General features: G+C 50.2%; 1 protein-coding gene across 3 annotated transcripts in view; it reads right to left on the bottom strand.

The window, feature by feature from the left end:
* SNX19 (sorting nexin 19) overlaps positions 1 to 5737 on the bottom strand; it is a 76537-nt gene extending 70800 nt beyond the window's left edge. For 2 of the 3 annotated variants that reach the window (XR_010622351.1, XR_010622352.1), the window contains exons 1-7: positions 4280 to 5483; positions 3983 to 4121; positions 3348 to 3448; positions 2946 to 3065; positions 2715 to 2845; positions 1850 to 1946; positions 1431 to 1617 (exon numbers count right to left, since the gene is read on the bottom strand). Coding sequence is in view for 1 of the 3 variants with exons in the window: in XM_065738542.1 (XP_065594614.1) it covers positions 1431 to 1617; positions 1850 to 1946; positions 2715 to 2845; positions 2946 to 3065; positions 3348 to 3448; positions 3983 to 4121; positions 4280 to 5737 (2233 nt within the window). In the remaining 2 variants the exon portion in view is untranslated. Of the gene's footprint in view, positions 1 to 1430; positions 1618 to 1849; positions 1947 to 2714; positions 2846 to 2945; positions 3066 to 3347; positions 3449 to 3982; positions 4122 to 4279 lie in introns of all 3 variants that reach the window. The other variant, XM_065738542.1, reaches the window with a different exon arrangement.
* Positions 5738 to 22011: the final 16274 nt, after the last annotated feature.

Below are 22011 nucleotides of genomic sequence, written 5' to 3'. Positions count from 1 at the left end.
ATGTTAATCAGATGCAAAGCATCATAGAGGTAAGCAGAACAAAGATACACAACAAATCTGCCTGAGATAACCACTCCTAGGCCAGCACCCCAACCTGGGGCTGCTGCACCTGCAGAACTGCCAAGCCATTCCCCAATGCTTCATCTTTCAACTTCCCTTCCTATATAGAACTGGTGGATAAAAAGGGGAGAGTTTCTGAATCCCATCATGCCTCCTTCCCTCTCTGCTACTCATGAACTAATTGCATGAGGCAATTCATTTGGAGGAGTCTGGGCATTAGGGTGCACTCAGGCCCTTGCACTGGGCCACGCACAGGTTAGTGCCCTAGCTGTGCCCTGTGAGAGTGGACTTTCCTGTGCAAGAGCTGGAGCAGGCTGCTTAGCTGCAACTCCATAGGACAAACAAAAAAAGGAATGTCAGCAAGCTCTGTTTGTTCCCGTTTGCATCCAAGCCTCTTTCCTTGCAGAACTGCTGGCCACTCTCCTCTACCCAGTGAGCAGATAGGGATGCTGCTTGCCTTTAGATCCAGACATGCATTCCTCTTGTCCAGCCAGACCAGCCTGCCCTGTCTCAGCCTGCAGGCATTTGACATCATTTATGTACAGACTTCCTCAAGGGTACAGCGAACTTGGCCTGTCTCTATCTCCTGTCCCCTGTACAGTGCTGACTTCCCATTCCAGTCCTGCTCCACAGCAGCCTCAAAACAGCTGCAGACATGTGTTCAAAACTTATGGGCAGAGCTGGTAGCACAGGCTGTTTTTGGAACCCCAGACCCATCCTGTCAGAAGCATGTGCTCTCAGTCAGAGCTTGCCAAACTTTCAAACCACTGGAATGAAATTATTGTAAAGTTCCAGCTGATACAGTTTAGCTATTCCAAGAACAAGATTAGAGAACATACTTTTTGCTCACACTCAGAGTGATCTTTTAGATGCTTTAAGAGGACAGAAGACCTCTGTGCTTCATAGGAGGGATCTACAACCAGAAATGGAACACTGTTCATTGAACTGAGGTTATGCATTTGCTATCTGCAGTAAATACATCCCAACTTAAGATCTCAAATATCCTTTTACAGTGCATGACCATATCACGGCCAACTTGAGACCATCAAGAAACAGTCATCTGCTATTTTATCAGCATAAAAGAGTTTGACTTTATAACATTAGCAGTTTAGGTAGCACGTCCTAAAGAAATGTATTTCTGCAGTAACTCCAGTGAGCATGCTAACTGGAAGATCTACAGCGACACAAATGAACCAAGAACCAAGCTGCCTTCAACAGCAATAAAGATGAAAGCAACCTCCCAACGGCACCACAAAGGACTCAGTTTGCTGTCTCATCAATCAAGGAGCAACAGGCAGAGAAGCAGATGCTCAGCAGGGAGCTGGTGCAGGGCCCAGGGAGAAAGGCTGAAGCAAAGGGGCTGAGCTCACCCGTGTCCATGTCCAGATGTGCTCCCTGCTCTGATGTGCTCAGCCCATCTGTATCCTCCTGCACAGATTTTTTCATGGCTTCTCCGCTCTCCTCGCTCTCAGGAGCTTTGCTGGGGACTGCCTCTAGCAGCTTCTCCTGCTTCTGGATGAAGGACTCCATAGCAGCCAGTGACAAGGTGCCAGAGACCTACAAAAGCACTGCAGTATTAGTACCAGTCAGTATCAGTCCCTGAGAGCCCCCACCACCCGGTTTGCAACTTGCTCTATCCAACAGAGCAACTAGGGCTGCTCACTGCCCTTCTGCAGAGGCCTGGCATGCAGGTCAGCCACAACCTTTGTGTACGTGGATAACTCCAAGCCAGCACCCCAACAGGGCAACGATTAGGATCATGAAAGCATCATAAGAGATCTGAACTTACAGTGCTGCCTTCCCTCACAGAGTACACAATCCTGTCGTGTGCTTCACTCACACTCAGCACTGGAGTGATTTTGCTGGATGGGAACCTCAGCCTGGACCTGGAGAGGGACACAGGGCACAGTCAGGATTTCCCCCACAAGCTGCAAGCAATGTGTTCCCCAATTTCAGCCAAGAACCTGTACCAGCTGTTTGGCCAAGCTAAGAAGTCTGATGAGAGCTAAAGCAGTTCCAAACAGCACCTGCCCCACCCAGGATAACAAAAGCTAGCTGTAGAACTGTGCAACAAAAGCCTTAGATTACTTGTCTTCAACAACAACATTCTTAAGTATTGGCATAGCTACGGCTTTCCAATATCCACCACAACACATTCTCTGACAGGTGCTTTAGATACCAATCCACACACAGATGTGTGCAGTCCTGCTCAGGTGTGAGCACATCAGCACACCCAGGAAAGCGTCCCGACAAGATCTGAGTCGAGACATACTCGGCAGGATTGTGAAATTTAATTTGAAACACATATACAGAAAGGAGGATATGAAAGGGCATTTCAGACTTGGGACACGTTGTAAAATAGTCTGTTTATCATGCAGGAATGTTCTCTTTAGCCAAGATGCTTTAGAAGTTGAACTTTTTTTTCTTCTTTTTGTTCTCACACACTGTTTAAAAAAAATTTATCCAATGCTTTTCCTAGCAAAACATTTTTTTTTTTCCTGGAACAACAACAACAAAACAGAGCTATATTCATGCTGTGGAAGTCTGACCATTCCTGGAAAATCTTTAATCCAAACAAGAGCTCAAATGCCCTTCTCAGCATGTAAAGGAGAAAGAAACTCAACTGAAATAAGGACAGCTGAAGGAGCCCTTACTTGTTTGCCTTCTTCCCATCTGGCTGACATTTCCCATCCACTTCAGACTCACTAAGATCCTCTGTGGGGCTCTGGGGCTCCGACCTGGGGAACGCAGTCTTCAGGGTGTCCACAATGGCATTGACAACAATCTACAGTGAGAGCCAGGAACACCATCAAGCAGTGACAGAGGGGCTCAGTACCACCTTCAGAGGGAAGTCAGTGCACACTGCCCGTTCCCCACCCACCTACCTTGTCTATCCTGGAGACAACAAAGGGCTTCTTGACAAACGCAATCCTGGCATCAGTGTTCAGAGCAAGGAACTCCTGCACCTCCTCACTGTTTGCAATCTCAGGGACTGCACACAATTGCTGTAAGGGGAGAGAGCTTTAGGTCTTCTTAGAGCAAGCTTCCCAGCTTTCCCATGTAAAGTGTGAGCAGAAAACACCTGATATGCTCCACTGTGTCAATACACAACTGTCCTGAGCCACTGCTTTATGGCAATAAAATAAAATACTTAAGTGCCAGCACAAGAGCCCAGCTCTCAGGTAACACATCAGCAGTGATTTGATGACAGCACCAAAGGAAGGGGAATGGTGAAAATCATCTCAGCAGCCACGGAAAGCAGCGGATACAGGTACTAAGTATCTCACCTTCAAGAAAGATTCCAGCAGACTTTTTCTGGCTTCCACTTTATCACTATCCATATTTCCAAATGGGAGATCAGGGAACAGTTTTTTTGGTCCTTTGATATCTGGAAATAAAATGCACATTTGTAAGCTCCAGTGAACTGTAAGAGCTGTATTAAAATCTTAATGCTCTCCCACTACCATGTCTCAGCCCAAGATAATACACCCTCCCGGATCAGCCTGAATGAATCAGACCTTAAATCTGTGTGGGAATAAGGTAAATTCATTATTTTTTATTTATAATACAGCTTATATACAACACTTGCTTGTATTTAACAAAAATGTTAATGATTGCAAGCATCTTGCTTATATACAAGCAAGTGTTGTATATAAGCAAGATGCTTGCAATCATTAACATTTTTGTGTTTCTTTTCATTGCCAAGGTGCAAAACTGCAAAAAGCTGTTTGGGAATGTGGATGCTTTATGCAACACTGGAATTTGCCAGCTAAAGAAACTGATGATTCCCATCAGCTCTGCATGGAGGACACGGGCACCTCGAACAGCCCAGCACCCAGACAGGGCTGCGTAATGCTCAGAGCAGAGAAGGGCACAGACTGTGATCAGAGGGGTGTTCACAGGGAGCTGATGCAGCACTGACTTTTCAGGAGCTTGCGGAGCTCTGGTTTCTCCTCCAGCCTGGTCTGCAGGTTGAGGAACTCCCGGTAGCGCCGGTTCACGGTGTGGTATGCCATTTGCTGGAGGCTGCCCACACCCTCACCTTCCAGGGCTGTCTCATACTGAGAAAGAAAGCAACAAAGCAACGCTCGTTAATTCTTACAGACCCCAAAAATCAATACTGTGTTGCACAGACATCCCAACTAACAACACCTTGGGTCTCTTCCCGCACAAATCCCTCACCACGAAGGGGTGGGTGACACTGGGCTACAAGACTCACCTTGACAGTGTACAAGGTGTAGGGGTGGAAGCCGGTCCCGCTGTGCTCACGGGCGGTGATGGTGCCGGTTATGCGCAGGTTCTGGATGACCACTGGCCCATCGGGGCTGCTGAGGGGCTCAAAGCTGAAGGTGCTGATTGGAGCAGTTGGGGAGGATGAGAGCAGGGGAAGGGACTGCCCAGGGTCTATGGGGCTTTGCGGTGCGGCTTCTGGTGCCTCCAGTTCTCTCCCCAGGCTGCAGGGCCGCTGCACAGTGGACTTCTTGGGGCTCTCTTCCTCCAGCTCCATCACTGGATCGATCTGGATGTCAGGGCAGGAGCCCAGAGCAAAAGCAGGGGGGAGAAGCAGACTAGCATCAGTGCTGGTGGCATGGCCATCCTCCAGGTCCCCCATTCCATCCTCTGAGGGGTCTGCTCCTTCCAGTGGAGTGGAAACGTCAGGAAGAGACTCAATGAAAAAATCTCCAGCAGGTGATGGTGCCAGCAGCTCCACGTCCTGGCCTGGAGAGTCCAGCTCTAAAACCTCATAAGGGAACAGCGAGCCCAGGCCTTGGGGCCGCAGGACAAGCCCCTCACTGAGGTGCAGCTCACTTGCCACATCCACGCCATCCTCACCACCAGCCCCTGCCTCTTGCACAGGTGATGAGGATAGAAGTGGCACTGGTGGGTCAGCATCTGGCAGCACTATGAGGGGCAGAGAGTCTGGCACTGGAGATGCAGGGCTGGGCTCCTCACCCTGTGGCTTCCTAGGGAAGGCCCCAACCAGCAGCAGGTTGATCCAGTCAGGGTCAGCCATCTTCCTGACAGCAGGCAGAAGCACGTTGCAGGCCACCAGCTCCACCACCACGAAGTGACCCGTCCGTGTCTCCAGGTGGGGCCGAGGCACCAGTGCTCGCAGCAGCAGCTCCACAGAGGCACGGGCGTAGCTCACCTCAGCTGCTGGGCTGCAGAGGGCTGGGTGCAGCCCTGTGACCCGGCAGTACTCCTGGCACAGCGGCCCCTGGCCCCGCAGGGCCTGCAGGTAGCTCTGCAGGTGGTGGCCGCACAGCAGGAGCAGGCGGCGGGCCAGGGCCTGCCGGTCCACCCGTGCCATCCGCAGCCTCAGCTCGGCCGCCAGCCCCGCCATGGCCTTCTCCACCTCAGCCTCAAAGGCGTGCTCGCTGCTGACAGTGCCATACCAGGAGGAAACGAAGTCCCTCACCACTTTCCGGATGGTGCTGGCGATCTCCTGCTCCAGCTGCTCCACTGCCTCAGGGCTGGGTGCCGCCGGCCGCAGGGATCCAGCAAAGCGCTCGAGCCGCAGCCGCCAGCCCGGCCTGTTCAGGGCTCGCGGGCCCATCCAACCACCCAGCACTGCTGCAGTCCCACACAGCAGTGCCAGTGCCCGCAGGTCCAGCAGCAGCACCAGCAGCCAGCCCAGCACGGCCGCCAGTGCCAGCAGCTCCCGGCGGCACGGCATGGCAGGCAGCAGGACCCAGCAGTTGGGCTCTGCAATAGAATATAGACCGGGTGTCGGGAGTGCAACCACCCGGCTTCAGCCAACCTGCTGCTCACTGGGCTGCAATGATGGAGCAGCAGGGCTGGCACTAGTGGGCACTCAGCAGCACCCAGGAAGGCCCTGCACACAGCCCCCAAACAGGCACTAGAGCTCAAACAAACCCACTCCTCACCCAGCACCTAAGCTCCAGCTACCAAGCGCTGAGGCAGCCACCAGCAGGCGGCTTACTGGTGCATACTGGCGGTCACTGGGGTTCCACCTGCCCACCTCCCCCTGCTCCGGGCTCTCAGCCAGGCACCAGGCCTACAAGGAGCGTGCACCCGCGTCAGGGCCAGCACCACGGCTCCTACGTGCCGCGCTCCGTACCAAGGGCTGCCCCCTCACGAAGCACAACCCAATCAACCCCACGCTCCCTACCTGCCCCTCCCCGAGCACCGGAGCCGGGACGCAGCAGCTCCGCACCACGCCGGCTGACAGACAACGGAACCACGGCGCGGCGCTGGCCCCGCCTCTTTTCCGCCTCTTCCGGTTCCGCCCACGGCGGCCTCGCGCGCACCGCAGCGCCCTCTGGCGGCGGGCGGGCGGCACTGCAGCCGCTGTGCTTTTCCTTTCTGTTCCCCTCGTGCTGGGGCTGCAGCAGCTGTGCGTGGGGTTGTGTTAATGAGGGATTAGGGCTGAGTTAATGAGGGGTCGTGAGCCGCGTGGTGGTGGTGTGAAGAGCGTGGAAAGAGGTGAATTTATCGTGGGTGTGTGGATTTGAGGGTAGAGTGGAGGTGAAGTTTGGTTGCCCTGCTCAGATGCCCCCTCCCGAGCCTTGCCTTTTAATTATTTAATAAGCTCCTTAAGTATCTCAGCCGTTTGCATGGAGTTTGTCAAGGCTCCATCGGCCGTACACAGCACAATGTGACAGCCAATACTTCTGTTACAAGCAGCGTATTCATCTTGGAATAGCACTATTTATTTTCTTCCTTTGCTTTTATGGTACTTAAAAGCATGTATCTCCTCCTGGAAATCAATAACTAAGGCTATGAATAATAAAAAAACACTGCAGTGAATGGCTCGTGGAGATCCTATGGCTGCGAGTTGCAGCAGTAATGACTCTGTTTGCTATCCGTTAAGTATGTGAACTCGGAAGAATTATGCAGATTATAATAGCTGTATCAACATAAGTATGCTTTGCTGATAGACTTTCCTGATTGGATCCGCAGGATGTAAGCCTGCTAATCCCCTGCATAGAGGACCTGATTGTATGAGAGTGCTCTGTGGAGCTGCAGATAGAAAGTTAAGAAACAATTAAAAAGTGTTGGTCAGTGTGTGGCATGTCTCCAAAGTGCTCCCATTGCTGCTGTGTTCATGTTTCTCATGAAGGTTTTTCTCTCTCCGTGTGCAAATGTACTTTTTGCTTGGCTCATTGGTGTGACCCATCAGACCTGGGTGTTTGCATGCTGTGGACCTTTCCTTCTCCCCTCCTCATCCTCGCAGAGATCTGCTGGCTGGAGCTAATAACGGTGCTGCAATGAAAGGACCCCCTGTAATTAAAAAACCTGCTTGCTGTGCACTTGACAGACTTCAAAGTCGTACAGTTTTGCATGGAGGAATTTGCATGTAAGATCTGCTTATTAACATCACCTTGCTAACATCATCTGTCACTGCAGGAGGTTACAGTCAGCTCTACAAACTCTGCTCTTGCTTAACGCTGCTTCAGCTGTCTTGTAGTTGGATCTGATGTTGCTCAGTGCCTCAGTTTCCCTTTCTTGTTCTCTCTCCAAAGCTGTGCCACTTCCCTGGTGCTGTGTGACTCAGAGCAGCGGGAAAACATTTGTGGGATGCACAGGAAGGTTGGTGCATCCTGGTTCCCCATCCTTGCTTGTGCCTTTCCTTGTGCTGCTGTGAGTTCGTGGTGCCTGACGGACACCTTGGCTCCTCTCTGCCTCTTGCACTGATGCTTGCAGGGATTCTGGCAGCTGCTGAAAGGAGTGGAAAGGAGGTTAGTGTGCATCAGGGCTTGTCAGGAAAAGATCCCCCAGTCAGCAGAGATGCAAGTGGAATTCTGAAGTGTGCTTTCTGTTTATTTTTCGTTTAGTTTTTGGGGAAAAGATGAAAGCACCTTGATGAGTGGGGCAGCAGGGAGCAGCTGGCGTCTCTGTGCCCATTTCAGCTCTCTTTCTGCTATAGATTTGCAACCAAGCAGTCCTGAAAGGTGGTGATGGTGGGACTGGGAGCTGTGGAGATGAAGGCCAGCAGGAGTGACTGGGCTCTGACTTTTGTCCTGTTGTCCCAGTCAGTGCCGAGCTCCAAAATAAAAAAGAAAGGCAACCCAAGAGGTAATTCAAACTGCTGCAGGAAATGTAGGATGAACAGGTCTTAATTATGGCTTGAATTGGGAATTTTTGTATACTCCTAATGATGGTTTCCAGACTGCTGGGGGAGCTTTGCTGGGACAGTGGTGCTGCCTGGGGAACAGGGGGAGATGCTGTCCCTGGGGGTGTTTGACTGTGACACTGAGGGATGTGGGCAGCAAATAAGGTGGGATGAGATGGGGTTGAGGATCTGAGAGGTCATTTCCGACCTGAACATTCCCTTCTGTGAAGGGTGCTGCGTCAAACTTCATTATAGCCTTGGCTATAGGGTTGGCTTCTACTTCCCCTTCTTGGGTAAGGGATTTGGCTTGGGTTGGCAGGAGGGATTTATCTGGGGGGAGGAGGAGATGGAGGTGGGATGCCATCTCCCACCCAGTGCTGTCCAGACCAGGCAGCTATTGCTGCTGCAGCTCCCCCTATGCTGCCTGGCATCCCATTAGCAAATAAATTTGTTATTTTCAGGACAACGCAGTGAGTTAATGTGATGTGCACATCACCAAACCCCAAACGTGCTGCATGTGGAATCGGGCGAGTTGCGGTGATGAATGTCATGCAAAACTCCAAGGCACTAATTGAAGGTGGTTTCAACAGAATATTCAATTAATGCTCTCTGCGTCGCAGACAGTCTGGAAAAGGCGCTGTTTTCTCCCGAGGATCTGTGTTACTGTGCAACAAACAGATGAAAATGAACCGTTTTACGGCCTTCTAATTGAAAGTCGATGCACCAGTTTTATTAAAATTTTCATGGTGGGGGGAGCTGGATGCCCTGGGGGTTTGGTAATGGGATGAGCGAGCTGCCTCGCATCCCGCCGCAGGCAGGAGCAGCTGGGAGCAAAGGGCTGAGCCATCCCTGGTGGCGTGCGGGGTGGTAGCAGGTGGTCCCGTGGTGCTGGGAAGTCAAAGTGGGGGGGACTGCTCCTGTCCTTACAGATGGGAGCCAAAAAAAAAAAGAAGTAGCACGGCTTGGCAGAAATCAGCATGTTTGCTGTGTGATGTATTGAGGCTGTTAGCTGGGCCTTCCGTTGCGTTGTGTGTGAGTACTAATTCATGCCCTCGCATCCGATGATGATTTAGCTGTTTTAAAGCGTTATTTACGATGAGTTCCTGTACCCATTTTGCCATGATGATAGTGTTGTGATAATGGGGATTTACAGTCTTCTCTGACGAGAGGCTGTAAACCAACCGGCTGGATATGTTTTTGTATTCCTACAGGCCTAATTTGTAACATAAAGCACTTAATAATTGTTATTAATGAACCTGCTGTGGTCAGTCTATGGACCCAGCTGGAAATCACATCTGCTATCAGATATGCAGCAAATTTCTGCAGGTGGAGGCAGCTCTGCTTGAGCAGGACAGGTTTGGGGATTGTGGCCAACGTAGGGTTCTCCCACCCCATGCTGTTAAGGGTGAAACAGTATGGAGAGCTTGGATCTGCATGGCTGTGTGATAAAAGGTGCAGTTGGTCTTATCTGGGTGGCTGTAGTTTTGTCAGACTCAGTGTGGCTCCAGGGGGAGAGGAGTGTTTTATTACAATGTAGAAAAGAGACCTGTGGTTTCATAGGGGTAACAGATTTTGCAATAAGGAAAATGCACAGTGCTTAACAGCTGCCAGGAGGACATCCCTGGGGACATCTGTGTCCATCTGTGCCCATCCCTCACATGGGGCAGCTGAGGCTTTCACAGCCTTCCAGGTATTTCTGGTTGGTCTGAGTTTGTAGAGCCAGCCTGGGATGGAGGGATAAAGGATGCTTCCATCTTCCTCCAGTGGGTGATCTTCAGGGAGACTTTGAATCCCTTCCTGGTGGAAATAGGGCAGTGCTGGAGTCCTTTGGGTCACAGCTGATAATAATGCTGACATGGCAGTGTCTTTTATCCAACCTCGCTGACCTCCCAATGGATCCCTGTTCATTTTGGTTTTGGTGCATTCACCAGCTTGAGATAATGAGGTCTGATGCAAGTGGAAGCATCTTCATTTCTGATGCAGAAATGACAAATTAGAACACCTTTTTTGGAAGGCGTACTCACGCTTTCAAGCACTGATGTCAGTAATTAAATGGCTTTGGAGGGTTTCAGTCGATGGTTTGAGCATCCCTTGGCAAAGCCCTCTCCCCCCTATTTGCAGCTCTGCACATTGTCTGTGATTGTTGAAATGAGGTAATGCTTTGAAGTATCACCAGATCTTTGCAAGAGGAATATTTTGCATAATTGGTTTCTGACAAGGCCTAAAATACTATTTAGAGTCGCATGGCTGAGTGTTAATTTATGCCCGTACTCCTGAGCGTAACTTTGTTATATGGCAGTGTTATTTACGGCGCAGGCTCAGATCTATTGTGTGCTGGTGATAATGGAGATATATAGCTGGTTGTGGCAAGGAGCTATAAAAGAAATGGGGAGATGTTTCTCTGCAGTTATGGACTTAATTTTTTAATGTGAGATATGGTAGCAATCGCAAGTGATGTGATCTGATAGTCAATAGGAGCGGGATGGCGGAGGGGTGGGATGTCTTGGAGTTTCTTTTGGAGGATGCTTCTCAGCTCCTGCTGAGTCTGATCACTTCTTGCAGCGTTTTTAGTGACTTGAAATCCAAATCACGGGCGCTGACTTGTCGCTTCTCTTTGTTTCTATTAAATATAATTCTCACATTTAATTAAAACTTAAATCATATAAAAGTTTAATCCAGCGTATTGAGGGTGATAAATCTCAGCCTGGCAGGGATGAAGAAACTGTTTTGCTGTAGCACTTTGGACACCTTTGACCGTTGTGAGCAGTTTTGCTTTGTGTGTAGGGTGATTCCTGTGCCCTCACCCCATACATCAGCAGGTTCTGATGTGCTTGGGCAGTTCCTCACTCCTCCACCAGTGATCTGCCTTCAGCCACAGCTTTTGCTGATGGTGGCTTTGTTTTGAATGGGATTGAAGTGCTGTTTTGTGACTCTGTCAGACGTTACAGGCAGGAGCATGTCTTGTGTTTTGCATTAGATTATTTATGTCGTACTTGACAAAGCACAACAGGAAATAATTGGGGAAAGCAAGTCTAAGGTTCGAGTTGTTTCAAAACAAGGAATGCAAATGTGAGATTTTGAGGAGTATCAAAGCAGGATGATTCAAAGTTGTCGGATGTTATTTTTTCCCTCTTCCGTGAAATGAAATTTCTGCAGGGAAAAGACCTAACTCTGCAGAGTGTTTCGCTTCCAACAAATCTCATTTTGTTCTGATGGAAAACAATTCTACCCGAGCTCTTTCTGTCCAGATCTGTAGCTTACCCTTTCTGGGCCAGATTTATTCCTTCCCTCGACGTGTTTCCTTGTCATCGAGCCCGCCCCAAAGCTCTGGGAAAGGAATTAAAACAGCTGTGGGTACTTCAAAGCATGGCAGTTGCGTTAGATGTCCTGCAGCCACTGATGCAGTGTGGGATGTGACCCCTTCCCAGGTGTCCCCCTTTTCCAAAGACCTTAAAGAGCCCTGATGGACTGAACTCCACTTCTGCAGAAATCGCCCGCCTGTGAGACTTTCCCTGTGAAAATGCAGGGGACTGGGGAATCTGAAAGCACTGCGAGCGAGATGAAATGAGGAACGAGGGGGAAGCTGACGAGCGGGCAAGGCGTGAGCGAGAAGGAAAGAGGAAAGGCTTTACCAAAGCAAGCTGTAAAAGCTGAGACGATGCATCACATTGAGCATAGAGCTACTGATTTACCAGCAGCTCAGCTGCTGCAGATCTCTGCTGAGTGAGGAGGAAGGGTTTGCCAGAGCAGAAGGGAACAGAGGTGGAGGTCCTGGCTGTGCGAGGTCGGTGGGCACGCAGCACAAATGTGAGCAAACCTAAAGCTGGTCCCCATGGGTTCTGCAGAAGGCACAGCTGCATTTCATAGAGAACACAAGGAAAGAAATGGTTGTTCTTGGCTTCCCTGTGGGCTTTCTTGTGAGTTCATCGTTTTCTGGGAGCTCTTTGTACCCATAAGGAATGGGAGAATGCATTGTTCAGTCCTGAAAGCTCATTCCGAAGTGATGTCGGATGTGTGTCCATGTTCCCTCTGAGGGCTGCTCAGGCTGATGCTTCACTTTCTACATCACATTTAAAAATTTTTCTTTAAACTGTTATCACTTAAAAATCTCCTTAGCAATTATGGTTGTTTAAGAAAAAAAACTTACAGAAAATCCCCAAGGTCAAAGCAGTCTCATCTTTATATGGATTGCAATAAATTACTTCCAGCCTATTCATAGGATAGGGAAGACCTTTTTATGTAGAAAGGATCATTATAGAGTTGCCAGGTCGTTAATTACATTGGGTTCTTCTGCTCGCACTGCGGGTCATTTCCATGAAGCAGCTAAGATCGTGGCGAGAGATAATGCAGTAAAAACTGCATTAAAATGCTTCAAATGTCCTTTGCTCCTATCTGTACATCAGTCAGAACTACAGCTGATTCCAAAAGGGCACTGCCAATTGGAATCAATAAATTTTTACAGGTTTGGCTGTGCTCTGTATGGGTACTTGGAGTCAGGGTGGGGGGCTGCTGGCACATTGTGTTGATGCTCGGAAGTATTAAAGTTTAATAGACTCCCCAGCCCTGTTCTGGCTGGCTGTCACCTTGGTGTAAATCCAGAGTCGCTCTGTTGCAGCCAATGGAGGGATGCGGGCGTGCGAGCAGAATCTGTCCCTGGGTGCCTTATTTACTGCTCAGGCTGCCTGCTTCAGGAGATAAAGCGGCTGCTATCTCTCCAGCTTTAAATGTGACATTCAGCCAGCGATGTGCCCGGTCCCCCCATCGCTTCAGATGCTTGTTGATTTTTCTTAAATGTCAGAAGAGTTTTTAAACTTGGTTTGAATGCGGCAGCACAGCTCTCCCGTGGGGTCGGTCTGTCTGTCCTGCACTGGGGCTGTGTGGTTGATGTGTGCTGAGAGCATCAGCCCTCTATTAACAGGGAGAATTTGGCCTGCTGCTTTATTAATGAGACTTATACTGTGATTTTGCTCCCTTTAAGAATGCAGTCCCTTTCTATAGGCACCACTCTGTGCCTGGGGATGGGCTGTGTTTGCCCCATTTTCCTCCTGTCTCCTGGTGGGGCTGAGGGACCTTGATAGTTCAGGGCTCCTCTAGAGGTGCTTGCTCTTAAAATGGCTGCTGAAGTGCATCTCAGCAACATGGTCTGCCCTTGGGGAGAAGCAGTCCAGCCCCAGCTCTGTGGCAGTGCAGCACAGTGGTCCCATCCAACTCCCTTTCGGCCCTGGGAGGCTCCAAAATGAAGCAGAACATGGCAGAGGATAATGTATTTGCTGCTTTCTTGCTGTTTTCCTTGTGTGGTGGGATCTGGATGCTGGCCCAGCTGCAAACACAAGCTCGTTGCTTCAGCAGGCTGCATGCTACCAGGGCAGTACCCAGGGATACCTTTGGGCACGATGTGATGGTGCTGTTTGGAAAGCACTGCCGTGCTTGGGGTCATTGCTGTGTCAGCACTGTAGGTGTATGTGTGGCTCACCTAAGGGAAGGTGCTTTGCAAGGTCTCCTTGGTGGTCACTTGCAGCCAGCAGGGGCCAGCGGAGGTGGTCAGGTGCAGTTCTTATCTCAGTGCCTCCTGTTCTTTGCTGCTGGCTCAGCCCCTGCTCTGGAGGTGAAGCTGGGAGAAGCTTTGTGGATGCCAAGGAGGAGGATGCAGCATCCAGGTGCTGCTCCTCCACAGGTTGAGTAGTGTTTGCAGCACTGAAGTGCATAACCAGAGCTCTGTGCTCCAGAGTGGGGCAGGGTGGCCGTGGGGCAGGCACAAATGCACCGTGTCTAATCGTGAGCTCAAAGCCTTCACTATCAAACCTTCAGCTCTTCACAGCCTAATTACAACTTGCCTGGTGCATTGGTTACGATGAGCAATGAAGATATAATCACTGCTGTTATTTGTCCTTCCCGGCTCCAGCTGTTAAAACAATTCCTCCTTCATAGCCCAGCCAATTTCATGGCTCTGATGTGTCCCCGCCGTTGCCAGCCCACTCCTGCATCCTGTGTGCTGGGTGCAGTGCTCCACAATCTCCATGAAAGCAGCCTATTTCCTGCACGAAGCCCGTGAAATTGGGAAGATAATATTTTCAGAGCTGCTGGTACCCTGATTGCATGTTTGTTTGAAATGACAGTTTATGTTGTCTCTCTCTTTCATTAGGGAGGTTCAGCGATCGCGATGTTATTAACTAACAACAGCACTCACTGCATATAAACATGATTCCACAGAGACACTCCAAGGAGCACTTGAAGGCAGAGGGGAGGGAGATTGAGAAAGGAGAGAGATGCTCTGTTTCTTGTCTTTTCTTTCCCCTTTCTTCTTTCAGTGCAAGGGAGAGAATTTGAGCTAGATTAGAAGCTCAGAGTTCTGTTTGTACTGAAATCCCCTGAAGGTGGAGAGATGAGGATCTTCCTGTTGCAACCAAAACCATCCTTTGGAGGGATGAGATGTGCCTTGCTCTGGTGTCTGCAGCATCTCCCAAAGCCATCCTGCCTCCTCCCACTGCCCCTTGCAGTTCCACCTCTGTTGCAGGTGAACTGTGTTGTTAAATTAACACAGTGTGACTGCATCTTGGGCAGGGATGAGCTGCAGCCTGGGTACCAGCCCTGTGAGATCCCTTTGCTTGGGGATAAGGAGAGGTTGTGACTGTGGGCTTGACTTCTCTTAATGCAGCTTGGTGGTGGGGATCAGTGTGGGCTAACAAAACTACTGCCTGGATGAGAGATGGGGAAGGAGCATGGATTTTTTTTTCACTTGCTGTAAGTTAAGGATGCACTTGCATGTGGAGGTTTCTGGAGCTGTCCTTGGTAGGCTGCTGGCCCTAAAGCATCACCTATAGCTCCTGTATTTGCCATTGGGGCTGCTGTGAGCTGGGCTGCAGGAGCAACATTGTTCCCAGGCAAGTGGTTGATGCTTGAGTGCATGGTGTGGATTTGGGATGAAAACGTGGCAGTGTGGGCAGACAAACCCTTGCGTGAAACAGCATGGAGGAATTCTGGGCAGTAGACCTCTGCCTAGAAAGGAGATGCTGGTGTTATCAGGGCTGGTGCTTGTGGCAGGATTTTGCCCTTCTCTCTCCCATCTGTGTGCTGGAGGAACTGGAGGAATGGTTTTGGTGTGAGCGTCAGTGCCTGCCCTGCATGGCGGCTGTGCTGCTGATTTCCCATGCTGCTGGTGCTGCCTCTTATTAAATGTAAATGGCTGTGAAATGGGCTGCGGGGGAGTTCTCTGTCCCGAGGTGTGGAGCTTGTTTAAAACGGAGCCAGCGAAGTTGCTTGTAGCCATGGCTGCCCATTAGAAGATCCTGCTTCCAGTGAGTTAACTCTGTGCCAGGCGGTAATTGTTCAGGCTAAAAATTTCCATGCTGTAAGTCTGCCTTGGGCTATTTGAAACTGGGGAGAGGGATTCTTATCTATTTAAGGAAAAACGAAGTGTGGTGGCAGCAGAGCTGAAGAGATTGTGTCTCTCCATGAGATGGAGGCAGAGACTTGGAGTTGGGCAGGGGGATGCGAGTGCTGCGTGGGGCTGAGATGCAGCAGTGGGCATGGGCAGGGAGAGGAGAGCTGTGGCTGGTGAGAGTGAGCTGTCCATTTTCATTACCACCGACTCATAAACAGGAGGCTCTTCTGCAGCTCTAATAGCTGCTGCCTTGCTCATCCCCACATGGGCTGCTTGGTTAATGTGGTTCTCCTGGCTAGATAGCAAAAACGCTCACGACAGGTTGTTAAAGGAGCTTGATTAAAGGTATAGCAATTTAGGAAATAGCAGAAGGCTTCTCATTCAGCCTTAATTTGGCCATTTGCATGGATTTGTTCACTGTGATTGTTTTGAATGATATAATTGGGTGTTATTTTCTCGATGGGAGTGCTTTATCTATTCCAAAGAAGTGCTAGCTACAGTGCAAACATCTCTCCCCAGGTTCTGCTTTGTCTCTGTCCTGTCTTCAAGAATAACCATCAACAACAAAAAGACAGCAGAGGCTGTTGGGGTCCTTACTGCTGTGTTCTGCAGCCCGTGGCCTGGGGACTTGCTGAGCCAAGTGTGAGCTCAGCCCCTGTTGTCCACCTTTTTGATCTCTTTCTGACCTTGCCCACGGTTCTGCCTTTCACAACACCTTGCTGCACCAAGTTTGACGAAATAATTAGGTGTGTGTGCAGAAAAAAACACTCCTTTAGATTTTGCACTCAAGTCTGCAAAAAAAACAACCCAAAAATGCAACACCCAAAGACTGAACTTGTGACCTGCTGACATCCCCATCTTCAGTGCTCAAAGTGGGGGCTGCAGCCCTCCCTGTGCCCCTGAGGGATGCTGAGTGTAGTGGTACCCGGGGCTGAGCTGATGCCTCCCTGCATGTGCAGCTGATTAGAAAGCAGAAGAATGGAAAGAGAAAATGGAAATGGGAAGGAGCTTGACAGCCCATGGAGAGGTATTTCAGAGGTATTTCAGCTGCAACACAAAACATTTGGTGGTAATTATAGAATAACCTTCATTTAAATGCAAATAAGCTTGTAATTAAGATAAGGGCTCTGTCATTTGCCAGTATTCCTTCCTCCTTCCCTTCCTTGCCAGCATGGGTTGTGAGATGCTCCCCATCTTGCTGGAGCTGCTGCTTGCTGGAGGGCTCCCATGGCAGGGACAGGGTGCTGTGCTTGAGTGCTGCTGACTTGCAGGTCCCATCCCTGGGCTGTGCTGCAGCCTGCCCCAGGTGTGAGATGCTCAGCAGGGACTGTGAGAGCAGAGCTCCTCTGCTGTGCCCTGCTCTGCATGGGTTGAGCTTGGAACCAAGTGCTTCCAGCACTGCTTGTGCCTGGGGCTTTGTAAGACTGATCTTTGCTGCGAGAGAGCAGAAGAGGTGAAAAGGATGCTACTCTTGGCCTTAGCCAGGATGCTAGGAGCTGGAAAAAGATGGGTTGGGCTGAAGTGAATTGTACACCTGCTCCTGGACGCAGGGTAATAATGTCATGATAATGTGTTGACACTCCTTGCTAAAAGTATCTGACACCAGCACTGAAAGCCTGCAGCTAACACCTTGTAATGCAGGACAGATCAGTGTGTGGGGCTCCTGCATCCCTTCTCCTTGTGGGGGTGGGCACCACAGCACAGCTCTGGGAGCAGCCGCTGCTGGAAAGGTTAGCCAGCAACCTTTGCTTAAACTGTCTCAATCTGTATGAAATGTTATCTCTCCGCCTGACTAAAGATATGTGAGCCGAGGGAGCGGAGATGCTCCCAGATTGTATTTATCTAGCCCTTTGAAAGGGCGTCTGAGAAATTAACTCGGCAGCTTAGGAAGACTTTAATGTTTTGATAAGTGGTTGGTGTTGCTGCTATGCTTGACACCTGCTGTGGAGCATCCCTGTCCCAGGCTGAGCAGGAGCTGCCAACCCCCTGTGTGCTGCTGCTGCTCCTTCCTGGGCTGTGCCTGCTGGGAGCATGTCCTTCTGTCTGCATCCATCCCTCAGAGCTGGGAGTGGGTGATGCTCAAGCCCTCCAGCCATCTGTGTTGCAGATACCCCATGAAAATGATGCCTGCTTTAATGCTTCTTTCATTTATTCCTTTTCTTCAGGTGTGAGGGAGAGGAGGGAAGGGCTGGGAAGCACAGGCCCTGTGTGATGGGAGCGGCAGTGACTCCAGGAGCTGGAGCATGGATGCTGTCTTGGGATGGTGGGATTTGGGGATCTGAGATAGGACTGCAGCAGCAAGAGGTCCAGTGGGGTTGGAGGCAAAGGACTTAGAGGCAGTCTGGAACAGCTGGTGCTCTCTTCTGATCTGCTCCAGGAAAACATCCAAGAGAGGAGCAGTCCTGGTCATCCCTAGGATGTGGTACAGAAGAGGATGAGCTGCTTTTTGCTGGTAAAGAGCTTTGTTCTTTGCTGAGCAAGGGAACTAGAAGAGGCTGTGGGGTGTATTTTATTTGCTGGAGAGGAGCAGGGGAGGAATGCATGCTGGCCTAGGTTTTGTGCTCCCAGTTAAGGTCCAACTAAAGGGAGAGCGTGGGTGAGTGCCTTGTTGCAATTAAACAGTGAGATGTATCAGCACGGCCTGGGCTGCTCAGAAAGCTGCCCAGAGGAGAGGACAATTTGCTGGTGGGAATGTTCTTGAATACACAAAGAGTTTGTCAATATAGCTCAGTTAATATTCGATTCTGATCTATGAATAATTGACCTCAACCTGCAGGCAGCTTTGTGACCTCTGAAGTGATGCTGAGCGCACTGAGGGGTGCGGAGAGAGTGTGGATTTGGGATGAAAGCTTTACAGGGTGAATAGGACAAAAGCCCCAGGGCAGTCTGTGGGGGAGAGCCCCGAGCTCTCTCAGTACTGCCCACGAGATGGCAGCCAGTGCCCGTGCAGCACTGCACCTTGGTGCTGTGGTGACAGAATCATTAAGGTTGGAAGAGGTGTCTCGAATCATATCGTGACCCTCCACTGCCAGCTTCCTGGCTGTAGGATAGAGCTTAGGATGATGATCCCCTCCTGTGTGTGGACAGCTGGATGGTGGCACCTGGCAAGGAGCCCTTGTGTTGGTGATGGATGCTCGCTGGGGAGGCACTGCAGCAGCACTGGAGGGTTTGCTGCATCAGCTGTCCAACTGCACCCCTGGGCTGAGTACAAAGCTGCTTTGGGGTCCCTTATTCACAACCAGCAAAGGAGCTGTAGCACAGCAGAGGGCAGCAAGCCCTTGCTCAGTCATCCCCCCACCCCCGTGCATCACCCCAATTGCTGCAATAGTTCATGTGCTACAAACAGCCCCAATTACAGTATTGATCTTCTGCATGCTGGGAGCTGACTGTAGGTCCCTCCCCAGCTGGCCTGGCAAACAGAGCTCTCCATCAGCTGGCACTTTGTGAATGTCACACAGCATCTTCCTCCTCATCTCCCCACAGCCACCGTGGGCGGCTCTCAATAAGGAGGTGAACCATTAGTGAATAATCAGAATAAAATGGGATCTCCTCTTCCCCTGCCTCTATGTTTTATGCTGTTCTAAAATTGGATTTGTTTGGGAGAGTACTCTTATGAAGAGGATGCAAACTTGCAAGCAGCATATGAGCAGCGATGTCCTGGTGATGCTATGGGTCGGTGGCTTCCCAGTGGTGCTTTGTGGGGTTCCCTATTCTTGGTGGGTTACTTCAGTGTGCTATTTCGTGTTGCTAGAAACAGTTCAGTTTGGTTTGGTGTGTGCCAGCCCTCATTGCTCTCTGCATTAGGCTGAAATACTTGCATGACTCTGCTTATGGACCATCTCCTTGAGAATGTGGAGCTGAACATCCTTCCTAGAGGACCTGATGTGCAGCATTGACGTGGCCAAACACATGTGGGTGACATAAGGCTGAATGAGACCTGCTATTTTTTTATGGTGGTTTCTTACTGGCTTCTGGTGTATGATGTAAAGTATCTTTACAGTGTAGAAATTTCCTCTGGGAGAAGGTGTGATTGGTTTTCTTACTTAACCAATATAATTGTCCCATGCTGGTGATGAAATAAGGTTTTTGGTTGTTTTCTTGCCTTGAGAGTTTACTTGCAGAAGTATTCCTGCAGGAGAGCTGTGTCCATGCTCTGTCCCCTTCCAGGAACACTGTGCAGAATCAGCAGAGGCTTCAGAGGTAGCATCCAAGCTCCAGCAAAGCCCATTGCATTGACTGTGGATCATAGATGACAAAAGCCACGTCCATTCAGAAGTGGAGTACGCAGCCTTGTTTTCACTGCCTCCAATTAACGATATTGCAGGAGGGCCTGGAGGTATCCTGCTGTCCTCGGGGTGCGATGTGTGAGGAATGCAGAGCAGGGCTGTGCTGCCCCGTGCCTGCTGGCGGGAGCAATCTTCTGCAATTCAATTCCTCCTCGTGTCCCTGGGCTGTTAATTTCCATTATGAGTGTCTGTGCACAAGGTGATGAGGACAAGCAGGGAGTGGGACAGGAAGGGCCTTCCTTGTGCCTTGCAGGGATGCTCTGCAGCTGCTGCATTAAGTGGTTCCCACGCTTGATCGTGTGCAGAGGCTTTGGTTGACCCCAGCTTGACTCCTGCTATGTGTCTGGCTTCGGTTACTGCTAATTGACCGGCCTAGGAGGTGTGAAATGAAGGATTGGTATTGGTGTCTGCTTGGGAATGGGATTCTTGCTCCTTTTTGGCAGGAGGGTGCTGCTGGTAGTGCTCAAGGTGCATTGTTTCATACTGACTGTGATGTGCAGAACACTCTGCTCTGGCTTTGCAGGCTCCTTGGGTAGCATCAGTAAGAGCAGGCCAACAGGACTGATGTTTTGTTGGGGGGCCTAGCAGCAAGGCTGGCATGCAAATGGGATGTAAAGCCCTGCTTGTACCTTGTACTCCTTCAGCGCTGCGATGTGCAGCCAAAATCATGAGAGCTGGATGCTGAGAGAAATCCATCGTTGCCATAACGACCAACAAACTGTAATTAGTCAGAGTTGAGAAGAGGGGTCCGAAGAACAAATGGAACAAGGAGCTGCTCTTGGAGGGGTGCTGATAGAGATCAGAGAGCCTGGTCACCAGCGCGTTGCAGGAGAACTAATCTCTCTTGGCGTAGCTCAGTCGTTAGGTTCCCAGTGGAGCTGTTTGAAGCCACATAAACTCCAGGTTTTGTGATGTTTTCGCTTGTGGAGGATGCAGAAATCAAGAACACCCCATGTGCTGGGGCTGCTGCCTTCTGAGGTGCAATGGGGCTGTGCTGATGGGGGATCTGGAGGCATTCATTGGTGCAGAGAGGTGGGAGCAGGGCAGAACTGAGCCTCCTCCTGTTGGACGTACTTGTTCCCGTTCCTCTCAGCATCCCTGGGCTGTGGGAACTGTCTCCTGCAGTTGCATCAGTCCCTTGCTGAGATCATGGAGTCGTTCAGGTTGGAGAAGACCTCTCAGCTCTCTGAGTCCACCCCCCACTGCCCACATCCCTCAGTGCCACATCTCCACAGCTCTGAAACAGCCTCAGGGATGGTGACCCCATCACTCCCCGTGCAGCACTGCTCTTTCAGTGAGGTTTTTCTTAATATCCAACCTGATCCTTCTCTGACACAACTTGAGACCATCGCCTCTTGTCCTACTGCTGTTACTTGGCAGCTGAGGCCAACCCTTCTATTGCTATACCATCCTTGTGGGGAACTGTAGAGGGTGATGAGGTTTTCCCAGAGCTGCTCTGCCCTGGGGAACCATCCTGTGGTGATGTGAGTCAGGTACAGCAGTGCAGCCCCGGCTGTGTTTTTGTCTCAGCTCCTTATTGCAGCATGGCCTGGCACGAGCTGCTCTGCTTCTCACTGCCCCAGTTCTGCAAAGGGGGCACTGGCAATAAAGCCCCATAGAGTGTGGGGAGAGCTAATTAGTTCCATTAGAGCCTGGGGCAGCGCTGGCTGAGCTCTGCCCTGAAACCCATCTCAGCGAGGTGGTGCTCTGCTGCTTTAGGGAGCAAGAGGCAGGCAGCATCCACGTGGGAAGAAGTCATGCTAGCATGAAAAACTACCCCTGGAACACCTCACAGACAATATAGAACAAAAAACATATATTATAATATGTCTGGAATACAATAGAAGCAAAATCTCCTGGCAGCAAACATTCATGCACTTGACTGCCAAGAAAAAAAGGACCGTACAGAAGATGAGACATGAAAGGGATCCCTGCACAAAGACTAAAAGTCGGAACACAATAGTATATATTTCAGGCGTATGAAAAGGAAGTGCGACAGTAATACTAAGGAGACAAGATACTCCAACAGAACTGGAGCTGAGGAGAGAAGAAACTCAATCAGCGGTGACACAGGCAGCACAGAGGAGGCAGAGCTTTGAATGGATCGCAGTCCTCTTTTTATTTTTTTAGAGTCCTGCTTATTTATTTTTTTTTCTCTAGGAATTAATCTTTCTCCATTTTTCTCGACTTGTACAAGAACAAGAGAG

Source organism: Cyrtonyx montezumae, unplaced genomic scaffold (assembly GCF_038088225.1).
Source record: "Cyrtonyx montezumae isolate F1298 unplaced genomic scaffold, pur_monq_1.0 scaffold_22, whole genome shotgun sequence".
Lineage (NCBI taxonomy): Eukaryota > Metazoa > Chordata > Aves > Galliformes > Odontophoridae > Cyrtonyx > Cyrtonyx montezumae.
Note: the sequence above shows the minus strand (reverse complement) of the source record. Positions and strands in the feature narration are given on the sequence as shown.